The 19,221-nt window shown below is 45.1% G+C and overlaps 5 protein-coding genes across 10 annotated transcripts in view; 3 read left to right on the plus strand and 2 right to left on the minus strand.

Annotated features, from left to right (window-relative positions):
• Positions 1-1,977: 1,977 nt before the first annotated feature.
• On the minus strand, positions 1,978-7,028 carry Arf6 (ADP-ribosylation factor 6). 2 transcript variants are annotated; one of them, XM_015168382.3, is made up of 5 exons: positions 6,881-7,028; positions 3,651-3,764; positions 3,427-3,582; positions 3,208-3,354; positions 1,978-3,145 (listed from the first exon to the last, which is right to left on the minus strand). In XM_015168382.3, the coding sequence occupies exons 2-5, from the start codon at positions 3,730-3,732 to the stop codon at positions 3,003-3,005; spliced, it is 528 nt and encodes a 175-aa protein (XP_015023868.1). In that variant the 5' UTR covers positions 3,733-3,764; positions 6,881-7,028; the 3' UTR covers positions 1,978-3,002. The 2 variants fall into 2 exon arrangements, with proteins under 2 accessions (XP_015023868.1, XP_002059913.1); XM_002059877.4 differs by lacking the exon at positions 6,881-7,028 and adding an exon at positions 4,479-4,710.
• LOC6636465 (uncharacterized) lies at positions 4,815-9,182 on the plus strand. Its single transcript, XM_002059878.4, has 3 exons — positions 4,815-5,011; positions 5,117-6,421; positions 7,113-9,182. Exons 1-3 carry the CDS (start codon positions 4,967-4,969, stop codon positions 9,147-9,149), a joined length of 3,387 nt encoding a protein of 1,128 aa, XP_002059914.1. The 5' UTR covers positions 4,815-4,966; the 3' UTR covers positions 9,150-9,182.
• A 732-nt stretch (positions 9,183-9,914) lies between these two features.
• On the minus strand, positions 9,915-15,883 carry Xpc (DNA repair protein complementing XP-C cells homolog). The gene is made up of 6 exons (XM_002059879.4): positions 15,370-15,883; positions 14,494-15,308; positions 11,172-13,066; positions 10,649-11,116; positions 10,410-10,578; positions 9,915-10,353 (listed from the first exon to the last, which is right to left on the minus strand). The coding sequence occupies exons 1-6, from the start codon at positions 15,561-15,563 to the stop codon at positions 10,076-10,078; spliced, it is 3,819 nt and encodes a 1,272-aa protein (XP_002059915.2). The 5' UTR covers positions 15,564-15,883; the 3' UTR covers positions 9,915-10,075.
• An 87-nt stretch (positions 15,884-15,970) lies between these two features.
• On the plus strand, positions 15,971-17,157 carry LOC6636467 (G patch domain and ankyrin repeat-containing protein 1 homolog). Its single transcript, XM_002059880.4, has one exon. The coding sequence runs from the start codon at positions 16,091-16,093 to the stop codon at positions 17,126-17,128; it is 1,038 nt and encodes a 345-aa protein (XP_002059916.1). The 5' UTR covers positions 15,971-16,090; the 3' UTR covers positions 17,129-17,157.
• A 226-nt stretch (positions 17,158-17,383) lies between these two features.
• Trpm (transient receptor potential cation channel, subfamily M) overlaps positions 17,384-19,221 on the plus strand; it is a 60,040-nt gene continuing 58,202 nt past the window's right edge. For 2 of the 5 annotated variants that reach the window (XM_070210227.1, XM_070210229.1), the window contains exon 1: positions 17,384-17,829. The gene's annotated coding sequence lies outside the window, so the exon portion shown is untranslated. Of the gene's footprint in view, positions 17,830-18,093; positions 18,291-19,221 lie in introns of those variants that run through there. The other 3 variants (XM_070210226.1, XM_070210228.1, XM_032436246.2) reach the window with 2 other exon arrangements.

Below are 19,221 nucleotides of genomic sequence, written 5' to 3' on the forward strand. Positions count from 1 at the left end.
CGCTAGCTGAGCTACTTAAAACATCTCGCTAGATAAACTTTATTGAAGGAGAGTCCTGGTTCGCTTGCATATGGATGTTGCGTTAGCTGCGAATGCTGTTGACAGTTTGCATCCATATTCTATACGTATTATATTAGAATAACAACAATACGATATCTGTGTTTTGTTTTCCTAATTGCATGACAGCATTATTTCTGGCTCGTTGACTCTACTTTGAATGGGCAAAGCAACAGCGTGTGTATTCAATGCTCAGAAGCTGGCTGCTGCTTTAGAGAGAGACGCTGGCAAATCCAATAATCGATAAAAGTTCATCCGGCCACATCCTCTTAGCGTGTCCTTTTTTTCTTTTTTTCTTTTTTTGCTGCCAGCCTTGGCGCTTTTGTTGTTGAGGCTTTTGCTGCGCTTAATACGCCAACATTAACTTTGTAACAAATGAGATGTCGGAACACAACAGTCACCTACCCAGCTCCTACACCCTCAGCCCAGACCCACGCGAGCACTAAGCTGCGCGCTCTCTCTCTCTCGCTCTCGCTCTCTCACTCTCTTGGGCGTGGGAGGTGAAGTTTGTGCCCAGGACAAAAGTGAAACGAACGCAAAAGTCAAAGCGCTTTGCTCTGCGCTGGCCACGCCCATGCTGCTGTAGGAGGAGCGAGCGAGAGCTCGGTATCCTGTAATATCCGTGCATCAAAAATGCCCGCCAGCAGCAACAACAACAGGCTAGCCAAAGAGCGAGATAGCCAGATGGCCAGATAGGCCGGCAGTGCGAGCGAGACAAACATTGTCGAGAGGGTTGGTTCTTGACATTTGAACGGGCGACATCTCTTCTCCGCCCGGGCTACGGATACACAAGCACTTTCTATGCGTGTGAATAAGAGCTGCCTTTTATTTTCCTATTTGTTTTTTTCCTCCATTCTATTATCAAGTGCAGTGCACTTTATTTAATCAATCAAAATTCGCCAGCCGAGTCTATTTTGCAGTAAGGTTGGGTCTTAATATTGGGAATAGTTTTATAGATTTATTTTCTCTGTCAAACTGGACATGAACAAAAAAAAAAAACAGTACAATTTTATTGTTTATTTATTTATTTAGAAGACCTAGAAACAAACAAGCTTATTATAAGTTCTTTTGCAAGAAACTTCACATATTTAAGTACTCTAAAAGGTTTTTAACTCTAAACTAAATATTTTTCAAGTTATTTTTTAAATGATAAAAAAAACCAAACTTAAGTTTCTTGTCTTTTTTGTTCAGTTTTAGCTTAAGAAAAATCTTAAAAAGAGTCGCCTAACAAGTTGTTTGTCTCTTCAACTTTCCCAGTTTTTATTTGTAGATATTTTCGATAATATTAGTTGTATTTCAGACTCACAAATAAGAAGAAGACTCTTTAGACTTGTGTTCTTCATGATTTGATCAGATTTCACTGCTATGCAAAATCTGAGAAAAGTTCTTAAAAAGATTAGTTTCTTATTGTAGCTCTATTTTTAGATGCCATGTAGTTTCAAAGGTTTTGAGGACATTCTCCCTTGTCTCAAGTTTGATTTCAATATGTTCTCGAAAATAAGAATTAAAACAAAATGTGTTATAATCATAACTATGTGCACTTATCTCTTTCAAAGTATTATGAAACATAATCCAAAATGCAATCAAATAGATTTAATATAAATTACAAATTCCTCAGGCTAGTTCGACTGTATAAATTTAAAAACTTGTGTATTTCAATAGTTCTAAACAATATGCAAACGAGAACGATTTTCGCTAGAACATCCGCTTTTGGGGTATACAAGGTGCAAATGTGTAGCTGCAGATTGTATGCTTGAGTTATTGGATGCCAAAAACAGCGCATCTTTAATTTGTAAACAAATACAAATTGGAGTCAATGACACGTGCCGTTTTCAAGTAAATTCATGTATCTACATCGAGCGACGCACCAAAACCAGTTTATCGAAACGAAAGAACAATTGAAAACGCCTCGTTAAGCAATTAATATTCGCTGCTTGGTTCCCATTGTTTATCTTTTATAAGAAATTGTGTCTATGGATTTGGCATATTTACATTCATAAACAATTGAAAGTAGTCCGAGCACTCGCACCGAAGTCAAGCTGTTTGCAATCTGATTGACAGGTCAGTTGGCGGGGTGGAAAATGCACAGAACACGGCGTATAATCCTTACGGCAAACAGATGAGTACGAAAAACCAAACCGAACACGAATCAATTTTATAGAGATAATTGTAGTTATTCCCGCAACCGCTGCAAGTAAAAGTCAAGGAAAAACTCTTAAAGTTGAAACAGAATTCAGGAAGGCACAGTTACTATAACTTATATTTTGTTGAAGACTATGTTTTATGTGTATAGCAATTGGTTTTGTTCTCATTATCGGAGTGGATTTTCATATGTTTTGTTTAATTATCGTTTTGCTGTATATGCGCTTTAATTTGAATATTTTATTTACATTTTATTTTATTTACGACTTTCTCGTTTTCAAGTCAAATAACAGTTGCAATAAACAAGCATTCAACTTAATTGCTTACGTGGCTCATCATTATAATTTACAAGAAAATTTTACTTAAAACTATGTTTTGCAGTTTTTTATACTGATTTTGTATTATTTTGTTGTTGTTTTTTTTTTTTAATTTCTTTCTTGACTGTGCTTTAGTTTATTTTTATTTATTTATTATGCTCATGTTGCTTTGTTTTATTTTATGTTTATTTTTACTAGTGAGAATATTGATTGATTAGTTTTGTATACATGTATGTGTGTATATATATATCATCATAATATATATATATATATATCGACTTTTCTCTATATATATATATATAAATATTTTGTGGTTTTCAAATTTAGTTAATTTCTGTTCTGTTCGATTTTGTCGGGTGCTTTTCACTATGCGTCTTGCTGTTTTCTCTTGTTTTGTTTTTGTATAAATAAAAAATATAATAATTTTGTTTCGCTTCGAATAATACATGCCATACATTGAAATACGTTGGATTCTGATTATGATTCTCATAATTTATGATTAGACGTTAACCACGTTAGGCCCTCGTAGAGGCCATCGCCGCTTGTGGCACATGATGGCTGGACATACCAATTGCGATCTCTTATTCTAGTTAAACCTAGTTTTTCCTGGATTTCATGCGGTTTCATTGCTGCAACAAGAATAAACAACTATCGTTAACAATTCATTTGAATATTCTCAAAGCGTATTTACCATCGGCTAGATCCTGTTTATTAGCAAATATCAGTATAATGGCGTCCCGCATCTCTCTATCATTAATTATCCTATGCAGTTCAGTGCGCGCCTCATCTATTCTATCTCGATCAGCACAGTCCACAACGAATATCAGACCCTGTGTGCCTGTACCAAGTCAAATTTGGAGAGGATACATGTTAATATGAATGTTTTGCGGGCTCCATGCTGAATGCTTGCCTGTATAGTAATGCCGCCAAAGCGGTCGAATTTTGTCCTGCCCGCCAACATCCCAGACATTGAACTTGACATTCTTGTACGTCACAGTTTCCACGTTAAAACCCACCGTGGGTATCGTTGTAACCGATTGACCCAGTTTCAGTTTATAGAGGATCGCTGCGAAAACGTTTCAATATACATAAAAATTATATAAATAACGATTTAGATAAGCATTGACCACTCACTTGTTTTGCCAGCAGCGTCCAAGCCGAGCATAAGAATTCGCATTTCTTTGTTGCCGAAAATTTTTGATAATAGCTTTCCCATGATGATGTGTCATCCATTAAACGCTGGCCAAACTGAAACCAAACAAAATGCATATTAATATATGTATATATATGCATCCATCTAGATATATATTAAGCTTTACAGAAGTTGCTGGCAAATTTTATGATAATGTCATTGTAATGCTATAACTGCCACAGACTCAGGGCAAGTTATCGTATCAATTTTGTGTGTTGTGTGTGATATAAGCATGCCGCTACAAGGCGCGCACACACACGCATACACACGTACAGCATACGCACACATACAGCATAATGCGTCAACGGAAGTTAAGAGCATTATTTTGCATAATAATTCAACTTACATTGTGGTGTGTGCACAACAACAACAACAACAACAATAATAAAAAGCGACTACAACAATGTTAAGTTCAGAGAGAATTTATCGCTGCCACACACAAACACACATACACACACAGGCACGCACACATGCATACTTGTACAAACAACTCAAGTACAATTGGGCATACGCATACAGCACATAAACGAATGATCATAAATTAAACAAAAATTATCTCAATGGGCCAGCCAATTGAGCGCAGTACGCTGGCCATGCAAAGTCAGCTGCATAGCCGGCCTGGCACGTCCCGTGCTCCTGATGATCCTGGGCAGTCCAAAACGCTGTTGCCTTGTGCCTTGGCTGGGGCTGAGCGTGTGTTTGCTCGCCGAACACGTCACATACACGCCCGATTCTCGCACACACACACACTCAGAGACACGCATACACACCCAAAATTCTAGACGACGACAACCAAGTGTTGGTGAAGATTACGCTGCTCTACGTTCGACGCGCGCCTTGGCTGGGCTTTACCATTAAGCGTTAACACGTCGCGTTCGAATTGTGCATACAATGCATTTGCTTAAAAAACAAAAAACTACTAAATGTTAATAAACTATAACAACAACAAATTTTGCACTAATCTTCTCATATTTGTATGCGCTGAATGTTTTTCTTGTTTTTACAGTGTTGCCACAACCACACACACACACACACAGAGACATCACTCTTGGTGTGTACACACTGGCACTTATCGGTGTGGCAACACAGTATTTAGTGTTGGCAAATGTTGCTTAGCAGCACTGCTGCCCATAGATGGCGTAACAACAAAGAGCATTTGTCGCTTGCTCAAATGGTAACCAATTTAATTAATAATAACAAAAACGCAAACAAATAATGGAATTAAGTTAGTCACAAAGTGCACACACAATAAAACATCATGGCTGGCATATATCCCAGAGAGGCGGTGCGCGTTAAGGTCAAGGTATGTTTTTGGAACAGACACAAGCAAACACAACAATTTTCACCCAGCCCTCCCCCTCTGCACTTTCTCTTCCCCCCGCTCACACGCACACGCACACTCGCATAGAAATGCGAGGCGGCCCGACCGCCAGAATGGCGCAAATTCTCTGTGGATCCACAAATAACCACAATGGAGGTGCTCTACTCGCTGCTAGCCAAGGCTTTTGACATTAAATCCGATTTTTCAATCAAATACAAAGCCTTCGATCCAGCTGGCAATGAAATCTATTTGGCCGTGCTCTCCGACTGGGATCTGGACGCTGCATTCCTACGTATACACAATATATCTATACAGACCGCCTCGGAACCGTGCCTAATGCTACAGATCGACGTCAAACCCTTCACCTTGGTGCGTGAATGCGAAACGGATTCCACAGTCACCAGCAGATCGGGAAGCATCAGCAGCACGGCCACATTTTCGGCCAGTGTATCGCCGCTGCAGTCGCTGGGCGTCTCCCAGAAATATGTGCAGCACATGCAGACAAAATTGCCGGGTCTGATCATGAATCAAATGGAGAAAACGTTCTCCATTGTGCAGAAGGCCTTCAATTTGTCCGACGAACACATGGCCAATCTGCCGCCGCGTCCGCCCATGTGCGATGGCGAATTTCGTCTGTTCCTGGATGCGTTGGGGCAAATCCAGCGACGCGATGAGCTGCGCAAGGTCATATTTCTGGGCGGCATTGAGCCCAGTTTGCGTCGCGTCGTCTGGAAGCATCTGCTGAATGTGTATCCCAGCGGACTGCATGGCCTGGCCCTGGATGGGCATCAGCGCATGGAGTTTATGCGCCGCAAATCCGAGCAATACTATAAGCTGCGCGACACCTGGAAGGCGGCTGTGCAGCGCGGCTGTGCTGCCGGCGAGCTGGCCTATGTCACCAGCATGGTGAAGAAGGATGTGCTGCGCACGGATCGACTGCATCCGTTTTATGCGGGCAGCGATGACAACCAGAACATTGCCTCGCTCTTCAACATACTGACCACATACGCTCTGAATCACCCGGTGGTCAGCTATTGCCAGGGCATGTCGGATATTGCCTCACCGCTGCTCGTCACCATGAACGACGAGGCGCAGGCCTACATATGCTTCTGTGCGATTATGGCACGTGTGCGCGGCAATTTCATGCTCGACGGCATTGCCATGACTCAGAAATTCGCCCATCTCACGGAGGCTCTGAGCTTCTATGATCCAGAATTTTGGGAATATCTCAAGTCGCAGCAGGCGGACGATCTGCTCTTCTGCTATCGTTGGCTGCTGCTCGAGCTGAAGCGCGAGTTTCCCTTTGAGGATGCGCTGCGCATGCTGGAGGTTCAGTGGAGTTCACTGTGCTATGACAATAATAGCTCCAAGGAGCTGTCTCTCTACGAAAAGGTGCGTTTTTACACTCCGCTTGATAATAGCTCGAAAGGTAGATATTTCCTTTAACTTGAAAATGAGATGTAGCTTTGAGAATTATATGTTCACGGGCAAGGCCGGGTAATTTCTGCTTGTTAGTTATATTTCTTAGGAATCAAGCCACGATTAGCTCTGTAAAGCATGTATTTCTATATTTCTTAAAGGCTAGAAACTAGATTTTCCTGCTTAACATGTAAAGCATAGAAGTGTATAAATATGTTCACGGACAAAGCCGGGTAATTTCTGCTTTCTGCTTAGTCAGATTTCCCAACAATGAAGGCATGATTAGTTTTGGACTCGATTTGCAACTTCTACGTAATTTATATTTAAACATAATATACACGCGTTTAATATTCGTAATATATATTCGAATATTCGTAGTAATCGAACGTTTTCCGATCAAATGTGAATAACATAAAAAATATTTACGCATACCTGACAAAAAGTTGCAATTCGCATCCTCTCAAAGAACTTTTGTGCTGAGGATAAAACGCGCTGCGGATTGTTTTTAAAATCGAAAATCTTTAAAATTTAAATTTGTTGTAGGTGTTGAAAATTTCCTAATATTTCTATTGTGAAAGTTATGTCATGACCAGCTAGCTCTGTTTGTCAATAGGATCGATCCATTCTTCTCGCAATTGTAATCAGAATCATTCTTTAATATCAGGAATTTGTGCCCATAACGGAGGCATCGGCGCCAAACAGTGCCAGCACATTTTCCACATCGTACAGCGCCACGCCGACGAGTCCTTCTTATCTGCTGACCAAGCCGCGCGAGAATCCCTACACCAAGGTGTGCGCGCTGCGCAGGCAGAGTTCGTCGGCGTCGCTTAGCTCGCTGAGCTCGTCGCTGGGCGCCGCCAGCAATCATGCGCTGGATAACTCGAAGCGTTTGAATCAGAGTCTGGACGAAAATATATCGCGACATGCGGCGCGTCGTCAGCGCAGGGCATCGGCCAAGGCGCACCAAAGTCTGGACGAGTCCAAGATGTTGGCGCTCATTGAGGGCGGCATTGCGGAGCATAATGCCAAATCGGTGCTGGAGCTGTCCGCCAGCGAGGATACCGATGACGATGTCTTCGATCGAAAGGAACAGATATCAGGCTCGCCGCCACAATTTCATGAAACGAATCCGTTCAAGGAGGATGCACAGCAGCAGCCAAGCAACAACAACAACAATAATAACAATTATAATAATGTGGCCACGCCCACGCCCGCCAGGGCATTTTTGTCTTCAACATCGTCTTCCAATCTGGGCGAGGAGAAGGAGCGAGAACAGGTGCAGGGCCTGGCCAAGCTGCCGGCGAAGAACATTCTCAATGTAAGCAATAGCATTGCCAAGCAATTGGCCTCCAATGCCAGCTCGGTCAGCGAGAGCGTCAAACGCGTCGGCAGCAGCAGCGGCGGTCATTTCAAGGATCTCAAGGAGAAAATTGCGGCCAGCAGTCGCATGGCCAGCATCTCGTTCGATGGCGGCGACGATGCCGAGCGCAAGACGCCGCCCAAGCTGGTCAAGAACTTTAATGAATTTCTCAACTTTGCAGCAATCAACAAGAATCGCATCTCGGATCGCCTGGCCAATCAGCTGCAGATCAGCGAGAAGCCGCAAAAGGAGCAGCAGCAGCAGCTGACGCCGCCACAAGTCAGCAAGCCGTTGGTGCAGCTGACCAAGGGCGGACCGCTGGGCAGCTCGCTGGATGAGTCCGACTCTTCATCCATACCAGAGACTAGCTGGAGTGCCTCGACAGCGGCCACAGCCATACAGCAGGCGCAGGAACTGAGCAGCTATAGTCTGCAAATGGATCTCAATGCAGTGTCGCCGGTGCAGTCGCAGCCGCAGCAGCATCAGCAGCAGCCCGAGGAGACAACGCCCGATCAGGATCCCGATCAGGAGTACTATCCCATGACAAACGCCATCACGCGCGAGCTACGCCTAGAGTCGGAGAATCTGGATCGACAGGTATTTGGACTGCCGTTTACGGAAAAGCAAACGCCCGCTGACATTGAATACGAAAAACTGGACAAGGATACGCTAGACCTGGTAGAGGATCTAAAGGAGAATGAGATCATCACCTGCCCCGATGTCAGCGAACTACATATGCGTCGACGGCAACGTCTGGCGGCCGCCAAGAGCAACAGCGTTCAGCCGACGGAGACGCACGCGCTGAATCCCTTTATAGATGAGAGCCAGTTGCTGGACGGAGGAGTTGGAGGTGGAGCTGGAGTTGGCGGTGCCATGCGCAACAGCAGCAGCCTGCCGGAGGTGATCATGCCAATTTCAACGGAACCGAATCGCGTGGAGGCGCCGACGCTGGTGGAGATTGCAACGAATGCGGATGATGAGAGCGCCTACACACGCTCGCCACAGCGCTCCAGTTGCAGTCCGATAAACGGGATCAATAGCACAGCTGCTGCACTGCCGCCACCCGCTGAATTTGGGGGCGGCAATGCGTTCCTTATGTTTCTCTGCCTGACCCTGTTGCTGCAGCATCGCAACACAATCATCAAGTCGGCCATGGACTACAACGAGATCGCCATGCACTTTGACAAGATGGTGCGCAAGCATGATGTTACCCGGGTGCTGAATCAGGCCCGGCGCATGTACTTCGAGTATCTGCAGGCGCAGCGCAAGCAGCCAACAGCATTGGTCACCGGAGCAAAGGCAGAAACACAGAAAAACACAGAAACCACAAATTTAGACTAAGTCGGACGGAATGAGAACTGAGCGGGAGCACAGCTTGAGATTGTTGGACATATAACGACTGAGACTTCCTTTGGGATTGGTCAGCCCCAAATATATAGATATATATATATATATATATATATATATATATATTTATAGCCTAAGAAAGCCTAAGAATCAATCTTGTTAAGCGTCTAACTGTTTAAAATTAGTTAAAGCTGAGATTTTCATTGAGAAAGTTGCTCAAAATGCGCACCAAGAATTGACATTTCGTCAGAAACCAAAGCATTCTCTTTAGTTCATTTATTTATTAGCTGCCAAATCGAACAGGCCAAAAATTTTAGTTTGTTGATAAAACTTGTTTAAGTTACATTCCACACTTAAACTATATGCGCTTACAATTTTAAACTAAACTACGTACTTAATACTTGTGACTAAGCAAAACTTTTGAAAGACCCTTTAATTTGTTGATTGTAGAAACATAATATTTTCTATATTTACAGAAGCTAAGAATTTGTTTTTTTTTTTTTCGTTTTGACTCCCTCCTAATGTCCTTTGTAAAGTTAACGAGAAATGAAACTTTTAAAAATCGCTAAATAAATGCATTCCAAAACCAAAAGCAACATATTTCAGGCACGATCCAAGCCTTATAAAGTTGTTCTTGTGTATTCCTCTATAAGATTCATATTCGATCTAAGATGTCTTGAAAAGGAAAATGTTTTTTATGCATAAATTAATTTTTAAAAATTTTTGCAGATAATTGAAAGTCGAAGCCTTATTATCTCGTTTATCGTTTATATCTTAGGATATTATAAATTGTGAAAATTTATTGAAACATTGAGGCAATTAATTCGTACAAAAATATTATAAAACGCAATTCAAGTTGAACGTTAAACAGAGCACAAAACCAGAAAAAAAAAGAAAACAAATTAGAATGGGAATTCAATTTAGAAATTATATTTTCGCTTGAGACGCTCGCGTATGAGCAGGCCCTTGATGAGCTTCTTCCAGTTGCCGTAGACGCGCGCTTCGTATTTATCCTGCTCCTTGCGCGCCTGCTCCTGCTGATCCTCCTCCCAGGCGGCGGTGACCAGCTCGGCAAAGTCCTCGCAAACGACAAAGCCATCGTACATGGGATGACAGGCGCCCTGATGGAAATCGAAACCAATCACCGCATTGGCGCAATCGATGTTCAGCTTTTTGCAGACGCGCATCAGGCCAGGCACTGTTGGGACAGGGCATTAGATGAGATATGATTTAGGCTGTGAGTGGCCAACTTACGTCTGAGATGGACTGTTTTCTTGGGCAGCATGCAGGCCTTGAAGAGCTCCACATTGCCGTACGCGTTGCGCGGCACCAGCCCGTTCTCGGCGGTGGGCGGCTCGTACTCCTGCGTTTGCCAATAGCCAAAGATCTCCAGCGGCTGATCCTTGATGACAGTGCGCGTGAGCTGTTAGAAGTAATACATGTACACGCATTTTTCAGTCGGAATAGTTTCACTTGCGCAAAGATTTGCTTACCTTATCCCACTTAGGCCGTGCCTTGACAATCTTGTAGGGCTGCTCGCCCAGCTTTACGACACGCGCGCTCTTCAGCCAAATATCGCGGGAGTGCAGCACATGGACACAGTCGCGCGAGTAGACAGGCTCGCCACGTATAAAGCCCAAGGTGGGCGCATCTGCCGGATAGATGCCCTGGAATTTGAGCAGATGACGCTCCAGCGCGTACAGCGGATGATCCTTGAACTCGGATATGGACTTGGGCAGCGGCTTGTCGGAGTGTATGCGACGCAGCTGCTCATCCTCGCGTATGTCGCGCTTGGTCCGCCTGCCCAAATAGGGCGCCAGTGTCTCATCCAACCAAGCCTTCTCCACGCGCGACTTTCGCACCGTGGTCGTCCAGCTGGGACAGTACCGGGCCGTCACATCCTTAAGACTGAGATCGTCTTGGAATGCGAAAACATAGGCCAGATTGGAGGAGGCATTTCTCTACAAGCGCAAGCTGTTTAGGATTGGGAGCCGCTCAAACCGGACGTTTACTTACCCGGATGGTATCCACATCGTGAATCTTGCCCTTAAACAGATCTATGCATATCCACTGCTCCTCCACCTCGGACCATACCTCCACCCACATATCGGAGGCAGTTGTTTTGCGTTTCTCTTTGACGCCTTCATCATCGGTGGAGAGCACGCGACGATCCTTGCGCAGCTGCTGCACTGCCTTGGGCAGCACGGGCGCCTTCTTTATGGCCCTGGTGGGCGTGGAGTCGGTCGCGGAAGTGGAAGCGGATTCGCTGCCCTGGCTTTGCGATTTCTGCAGCTTCTCCAGCTTGGGTCGCTTCTTGGGCAAGGGCAAGCTATCGTCGCCGCCATCAAGCTGAGGTATGGCCAGAGCTTTAGCCTTTTGCTGGCGCGTCCGCAGCTCCCGTTTGGGTTCTTCTGTTTTGGTCAAAAACGTGGGCGATATTTTGGCCTTTGCATCCTGACTGCGACGCGGCGCTGCGTTTTTCGCTGTGGCTGCCACAGGCGCATTCTGGTCGCCCTTTAGGAACACCGGCGAGATGTGCACCTTGGGCGACTTGCTGCGTGAGCGTGTGGCACGCTGCTGATTCCGGCCGGGATTGGCATTCTCTGCATCGCTATGCATGGCATTTTTTGGCAACACCAGCTTAGGTACGACAGGTGAGCCTATCTTGGCTACCGGATACGAAACTTCCTCGCGTGCCGCCTTTTCCGTATCTGCAGATGCTTTGCGCGTGCGTCGCGCCACGGGCGTAAATTCAGGCTTCAGCTGCTCCAGCCTCGGTTTCTTGGCTGCTTCTGCAACGGGCAACTGGGGCGCACGTTTGAGTCGCCCAATCTGCGGCTTGTCCTTGGTCGGGTTGCCATTCCCCCTGCCTTGTGAGCCGCTTGGCTTGAGCTCCAACTCCGGTTCCGAGCTGCTCTCGGCGGCTTTGGCTTTGCCGTGGGCGCTGGACTTGGACCCTTCACTTAGTTTCTTGGAACTGGACTTTGCTTCTGCTTTGGTTGTAGAAACTGTTTTGGAATTAGACTTAGCGCTGGACTTGGTCGTCGATTTGGAGCTGGTGTCTTTTTTGTGCTCTTTAGTTGTCTTTTTGGCTGCTTTTGCTGGGACACTGGAGCTTGGCTTCGATTCCGCTTTAGCTGCGGGTGCGGCTGCGGGGCTGCTCTTGCTGCTGGAATCTTTGACGGTTGTTCTGGCCGTCTTTGAGCTGCTTTTGTGAGCTTTCGTCTTGCTGCTTTTGCTGTCCGATTGTTCCTCCTCATCCTCTTCAGCTTCGCTGTTAATAGTTCCGCTTTTGTTCTTCTCCTCCTGCTTCAGTTTGATGGGTATCAGATCGCTTGCCTGCGGCCGCAGCGCCATGGGCTGTAGATTGACAATCAAGCGACAATTCATGCCCATGCCGCGTGCCAGTATAATGAATATGAAGATCATGTCCTGTTTGCAGCGCGCCTCCTTGCGCTTAATCTGCGCCAGCAGCTCCTCGATAATGGCGCGCTTTGAGCCAGCCGTCGCCTTGGCGGCATACAGATCCTGACTCAGCAGCTTGATGGCCGTTTTGAACCAGGTGACAAAGGATTGCAGATACTTGAGCTCAACGCCCTTTTCCGTGGGATAGGCATTCTGGCTGGGCAGCAGCTTCAGTGCGGCCTGCATCAGGCTCCTATCCGCTAGCAGCCGATTGTACTTTAGGCTGCGCGCTATGAGGCACAACAGGCTGACCTTGTGCATCAACAGCTGGCGGTCCTTGATGTCGCGATTCATGCGACGCTTCAGCGCCAGCTCCAGTTCGTGCTGGGTTTTCTGCTCCTTGGTCAGAGTGCGCGTTGGCAGGCCCACATGAATCTCCAGATCACCAGAGACATTGGGCGTGGCGGCAGCATCCTTCTCCTGGTCGTCGCTGCTCAGCTGAGCGTCTGCAAAAGGGAAGTGGTTCGGTCAGGTTGGGGGCTTCTTCAGTTACAGTCTGTTGCTTAAGTATGTCTACGGGCAATAAAAGCAGCTACAAATTGTCGGTTTTTTTTTTTTTTTTATCGATTTAAAGTTTTATTTCATTTTGAAACGCTTTGCATTTATTTATTTCATTTGATGTGCATTTAAATTTTCAATTATTGAATTAAATACATTTAACATTCACTAAATTGCGCTAAATTATGCATTTTCTTTTTTTATTTATTTACTATACATACTAAATATTTCGTTTGTATTTTGTGAAATGAATACAATTTTGCTAAAGTAAATTCGTTTAACATCAGTTCTAATTTGTTAGCTAGTTTTTTTTTTGTTTTTGTTTTTAAATTTTATTAATATTAGTTTTTCATTGTTCTTTTTTCTTTGCGTTTTGAAACACTTGAAATTTCCATAAAGTAAGTGTATAAAGTGTGTTTAACATTTATGTTCAATTTCTTAAGTCTTGTTCTTTGGCAAATAAAACACAATGAAAATAAAATGCAGCCCGAATAAATATTCAAAACTAATTTGCTTCGGTTTCAAACGTTTTATAAAACTTCGATTTCATCATGTGCTTTGCAAATAATATTTGTGTATACTTTAAGTTCTTTAAAATGTGCAAACATTTCAACACACACGCAGATTTCTTGAAAAGTTTTTAACGTTTAACAACACTCAAACAGCTATTTTGTGTTAGTTTTCTTATTTTCGTTTGTTTGTTTTTTTTTTATTATTTATTTGTAGTGCTATTTGCAAAAGACATTGAGAAGTATGTATGTTGTTTTTTAACTGAGAAACTAGCAATTTTACCAGTGTTGGGTAGTTAGCTTGTCGTGTCAACATAGTTATTTGCAGTTGCAGTGTTGGAAAGTATAGCTTAAAGCGTGTTAAATAAAGCTTTCTAATGTGGTTTCTATGCTCTGTATATTATTTCAGTCTAAGAGACTACATGACCCAGTTTCAAATAGTTTGCACAGTTCATATAATAATTGTTAAAGAGTTTCTAAGTAATAATTTTTTTTCAAAATTTAGTTTTCTTATGGGCTATGCAGACTATTTGAACTGGGCTTAACAGTAATATACAGTTGGGTGTTAGTTAAGTTCTAGAGAGCAGTTGTAATATAATTTTTGCTCTGCTTCTGCTATGTATGTATATATTTTCGTTAAACAAATAACTACGCAGTCTCATACGGAGCCATTATGGAAGCTTTTATCATTTATTTTGTAATCAGATACGAGATTCTCTGGAATTTTTGCTAGCTAAGTTCAACAAACAAGACACCACAACCAACTTTTGATATTAAGCCCTGCTACTGCTTTATCCACAACTACAATCAACATTATATTCTTGTTTTTTTTTTTTTTTTTGGTTTTTTCTACTTGCGTTTCCTACCTGCAACTTCCTCAAAGTCAGAGTCATCGGAGTCGCCGCCAGCAGCCAGCACAGTGGACGCAGGACGCGTTTTCGTGTGCCGCTTAATGCGCGTCGACTTGGTTTTGCTGAGACGCGACGGTGCATCCAATGGCGGCGGCGGCGGCTGTGCTGCTCCGGCGCCACCAGCAGCTGTCCCAGCTAAGGAACGTCGACGTTCGCGTTGTTTGTCCGGTTCGTTAGCGTAGTTTTGGTTCTCGCCCAATGCAAGCAGTGCGTTGACATCCATGGCTGCAGCGTTGCCCTGGCTGCTGGGCAGCGGTGGGGGCGTGGCCGTGGCATTGCGCTTGGTGAGCAGCGCGGCCCGGGTACGCTCCAGGCTATTGGCATTCTCGAGCAGGTCACGAAAATCGAAGGCTTTGCCGGCATTATTATCCTCAAAGCTGCTGTCGTTGTTATCCTCGGAGCCGGAACCAGAATCGGAGAGATTTGCGATGCCCGCATTGCAATCGAATTGCGGCGCTGGCGATTTTTCTTTGCTGGCCGTAAAGAAACTGGAGCGCAGATCAATATCAGCGGGATTGACCAGATAATCCTCGACACTGGATTCGCTGCTGGAGTCAGCTTGGTTGCTTTCATTGGGCGTTTTGGCGTTTTTTGAGGCCGTCAAGCGGCTGGCAGAACCCGATGCCGTTGGCGAGTTCTGTGTGGACGATGTGGGAAATGTTTTGGGCGGCGGCCGATATTTGTTGTAGAGCTTGGAGCGCAGCGATTGGCCGCTCGGTTTGCGTTTCTTCACAGAGGCGCCCTTAATGCCGCTGGGCGGCTTTTGTTCCCTGCGGTATGGATGTTAGATTATATTGCTTCATTTTGGATTAAAAGTGATTGATTGCTTGCCTCTTTTTGGCTGCGCACGCCGAGGAGCGGCCACTGGCACTGGCTGAAGCCGCTGCGCCGCCGAGTGTCTCCTCAAATTCGCTGTCATCGTCATCGGAGGATTCGCCGCCGCGTGCATCTTTGCCCGGTTTCCATTCATCCTCTTCGCTGGCGGAAAAGCCCTCGGACAAGGATTCTTCTTCTTCGTCGGACATTGTGTGCGCCTGTGTGTGTGTGTGCGTGTGTGTGGGGGTGCTTGTTGCTCACAGGCTGCGCGTTTTACATGTGTGTGCGTGTTCTCTGTGCCACTTACAGTTATTGATTTTTACTGCGCACTTTTCGAATGCTCTTCTCTTCCTTTGCTGCTGACACAACAGTGCTTAATTGATTGCCATTCGTAACATTTAATTGTCCGTTTGATCGGATTTCATGCAAATATGCAGCCCGTTTTATTGTTCGCTATTTAAACGAATTTGTGAAATTGACATTTCCGCGCTTGGCTGGCGTTAGGCTGAGAAATAGCGATAGGCGTTTGATAAGTGGAGATCGCCGATTATTTATTCGGGTGCGTCCTATCGAATATGTACCTTCCACTGATATATCGATATATCTGCTATATCGATAGGCGCTTGCAAAACGTAAACAAAAGTGTGTTCACACACAGTTGCAAAAGAAAACAGCAAATTTAGCTGTACAGCACTTGGCAACACTGCTGTAAAATTGTTTATTTACATTCGTTTGCATGGATTCCTCGGGCCAGGAGCTGCATCCCAATTGGCGAGCTCTGACAACATTGCACGTGCCACTGAAACGCTTTGTGCGCGCAGGGGCTGCTGAGCAAGAGCGCGGCAAGACAAAGGCGGCGAAACAAACAATCGTTGGCGGCAGCGGCGCTGAAGTGCAGCAGTTCTACAGGGAAATCCTGGATACGCCGACAACAGCAAAAGCCACCAGCAAACCCACAAATAGTGACACGTCCAGACAAGCCAAAGAACAGCCACAAACGCTGCCCTACGACAGAAACAGATTCTTTCGCCTGGCCACAAGCAACAATGTGGAGCAGCTGGCCCAGATGTGCATTGCCGAGGAGCAGCAGCTAAATGCCTGCGATTCGTATGGCTGGACGGCGCTGATGATGGCTGCCTGCGAGGGCGCGGCGGATGCAGTAGCTTGGCTGCTGCAGCTGGGCGCTGATGCGGACATCGCAGACAAAAGCGGCAACACGGCCCTGCGGCTGGCCAGCAGGAAAGGCCACACGGGAATTGTGCAGCTGCTGCAGCGGGAAAGCAGCTTCAATGCAGCAGCAGCCCAGCTGGAAGAGGGGCCCAGCGACACAGCTGTTGCACCCTTCTATTGTGAGGTATGCCAAAGGGATTACAGCGAGTCCAATTGGCGCGCCCATCAGACCTCCACGGTGCATCGGTTCAACATGAAATCGCTGCCCGCCCACAGATTACAAAAGTTCAACATCCCGGCACGAAATCGTGGCCTACAGCTGATGGTTAAACAGGGCTGGGATCGTGAACACGGCCTGGGACCGAGCCAAAGCGGACGCCTCTATCCGGTGAAGACCGTGTTGCGCAAACAGCGCACCGGCCTGGGCATTGAGCAGTCCCCGGCGCGTGTCACACATTTCAGAGCCTTCGACACAAATGCCACCAAGCATCGCAATCGGAATCCCTTGCCGCCGCCGCAACAGCGACGCACACGCAACGACATGCGGCGGGAGAAGGTGCGGGAATGGAAGCGGGAGCGCCGACTGCGCAATGAATTGAGTTGACTCTGAATAAGGCTTGGATTGGATTGTTACATGTACGCTTTTTCGTTTATGATTCTATTGTTAATGGATACGAACTCAAAATATTGCAACCAGCTGCTCATTAGTAGCTATCACTGTGTATATTTAGCTTTAGATTGTGTCTAATGTCGGGACGCAACATTTGTGTGCTTGGATAGGTCAGGGCACAATGGCGGCACGTGCCTTTGTGCTGACCTTTTGCGCGCTGCCGTGCCACCTACATTTGCGTGGGCCACGTGCAGCGTGCAGGCGGAAGGGGGCGTGGGCGGAGAGGTAATGCTGTCCATGGCGAAGTTTAGCCCGGAGTTGCGAAAGCGAAAGCTGTTGCACGGCACGGCGCGCTCTCATCCTGCAGCATTCAGCTGACACCGATTCCGCTTTGCGCCTGCGCACTGCCCGCTGCCTAAACCCCTCTCAAAACCGACGGCTATGCTTGCGTGTATATGTGTGTATATATAAAAGGCAGTATTCCGAATTGTTCAACTCAGTCGCGTTCGGACTGTGACAGTGTGCAGACGTGCTCAGGACGAAACCGTTGCTCAAGCGTGCCTCTTTATTGTTGCTCCCTCCAGTGGTCTAGTTTTAAAGTAAATCACAACGTGTGCGTGTTCTAAAGTTGTGCCAGTAATTAAACGTAGCCAGAAAGTTGTGCTATGCGAAGGTCGGCAAACAGCGTGTGTTAGGTAAATTAAAAACATTGAATTATTAAACGCTATGCAGTACAATTGTCAATTAAGTGTACGCAATAAAAATGTTCGTTGAGTACATTTCAAAAAGCAACGTTTCTTCTTTTTTTTTTGCATTCCGAATTGATGTGGCAGCACTGGCTGCTACCCCAGTTTCGATCAACAGCTGTGCGCTCGTTCGGCAGCGCAAAAGCAAACGCAACGCAAAAGCGAGAAAGAAGAACACGCAAAGACAAAACGTTGGCGCTCAGAACATTAGCGTCGCATTTGTTGTGCTTATTTGTGTTTGCGGCCCCAACGTGTTCGGTTTATATTAGCGCTCGTTGCGCAGAAAATAATATTATATTTGAAATCAATTGAATACTTATTGCCAACGTCGTTTTAATACTCGTGTAGTGCTTGTAACTTGTGTTAAATTTAAGTGTATGCAGCGTAAAAAATATAAAATTATACCAAAAGTACGCAGTATGCCAGTTATTATGCAGAGCATGCAAAAACTCGACGTAATGATTAACACGATTCGCAGTGAAAGAGGCATAAACAATTCCTGGTGCATTTTGGCGTCGCTGCGCTGCTGCCATGTGATTTGCGTGAACTTGACAACAATTGAAATATGCTAATAATATGCATATGTATGCATATATACAGTTGCTTGTTATTGCAAAATATTCAATATATATTTGGTTTATGGCTTATTTATGTAGCAACTACACACACGCACACACCATTTTGTTTTTGTGTATTTGTTTGGTTTACATTTATAAATTGCTACCTTGTCTTTTTATCTCAGCGACGCGCTGCCCACCCTGCTCCTCTACGCCGCTACGCAGCGGCAGCGACAGCGACAGCAACAGCATCTGTCAGTGTGGCGGCGATCTCAGTTTTGTTTTTGCCCTCAGGCGCTCTTGCTCTCTTTCGCTCCATGAACTTTGCGCGTGCCTTTCAATTTGTTTGATCTGTCATTGCAATTCCATCTCATTCTCTCGCACTCTAAATCTGTGGCGTTCTGTTCGTTCACCCACGCGCTCTCTTTATTTGATATTCTTGCTCGCTCACGTAACGGTTTGATTATTTAGAAATTAATGCAGTGCGATAGGCAGCAATAGGAAAGGTTGCGTCGGCAACGGGGGCATTGCAATGTATTTTGTTATTATTTACCGTTTTTAAATAAGTAAATTGCGGAATTATTTTGATTGTGTATTTGGAAAATTTTAATTTATGACCACAAGCAGTGATTAGAATTAAAAAAGAACACTTTAATTATGGCAAATTAACACTGCGGTTAAATTTTAGTGTTGGCTAACATAAAAACAAATGTGTTTTTTTCATGATCACAAAACAAACGTAAATAAACTATTTAAGTGAGTGTTTTGTTTAAAGCCTAAACAA

Source organism: Drosophila virilis, chromosome 5, assembly GCF_030788295.1.
Source record: "Drosophila virilis strain 15010-1051.87 chromosome 5, Dvir_AGI_RSII-ME, whole genome shotgun sequence".
In the NCBI taxonomy this organism is placed as follows: domain Eukaryota; kingdom Metazoa; phylum Arthropoda; class Insecta; order Diptera; family Drosophilidae; genus Drosophila; species Drosophila virilis.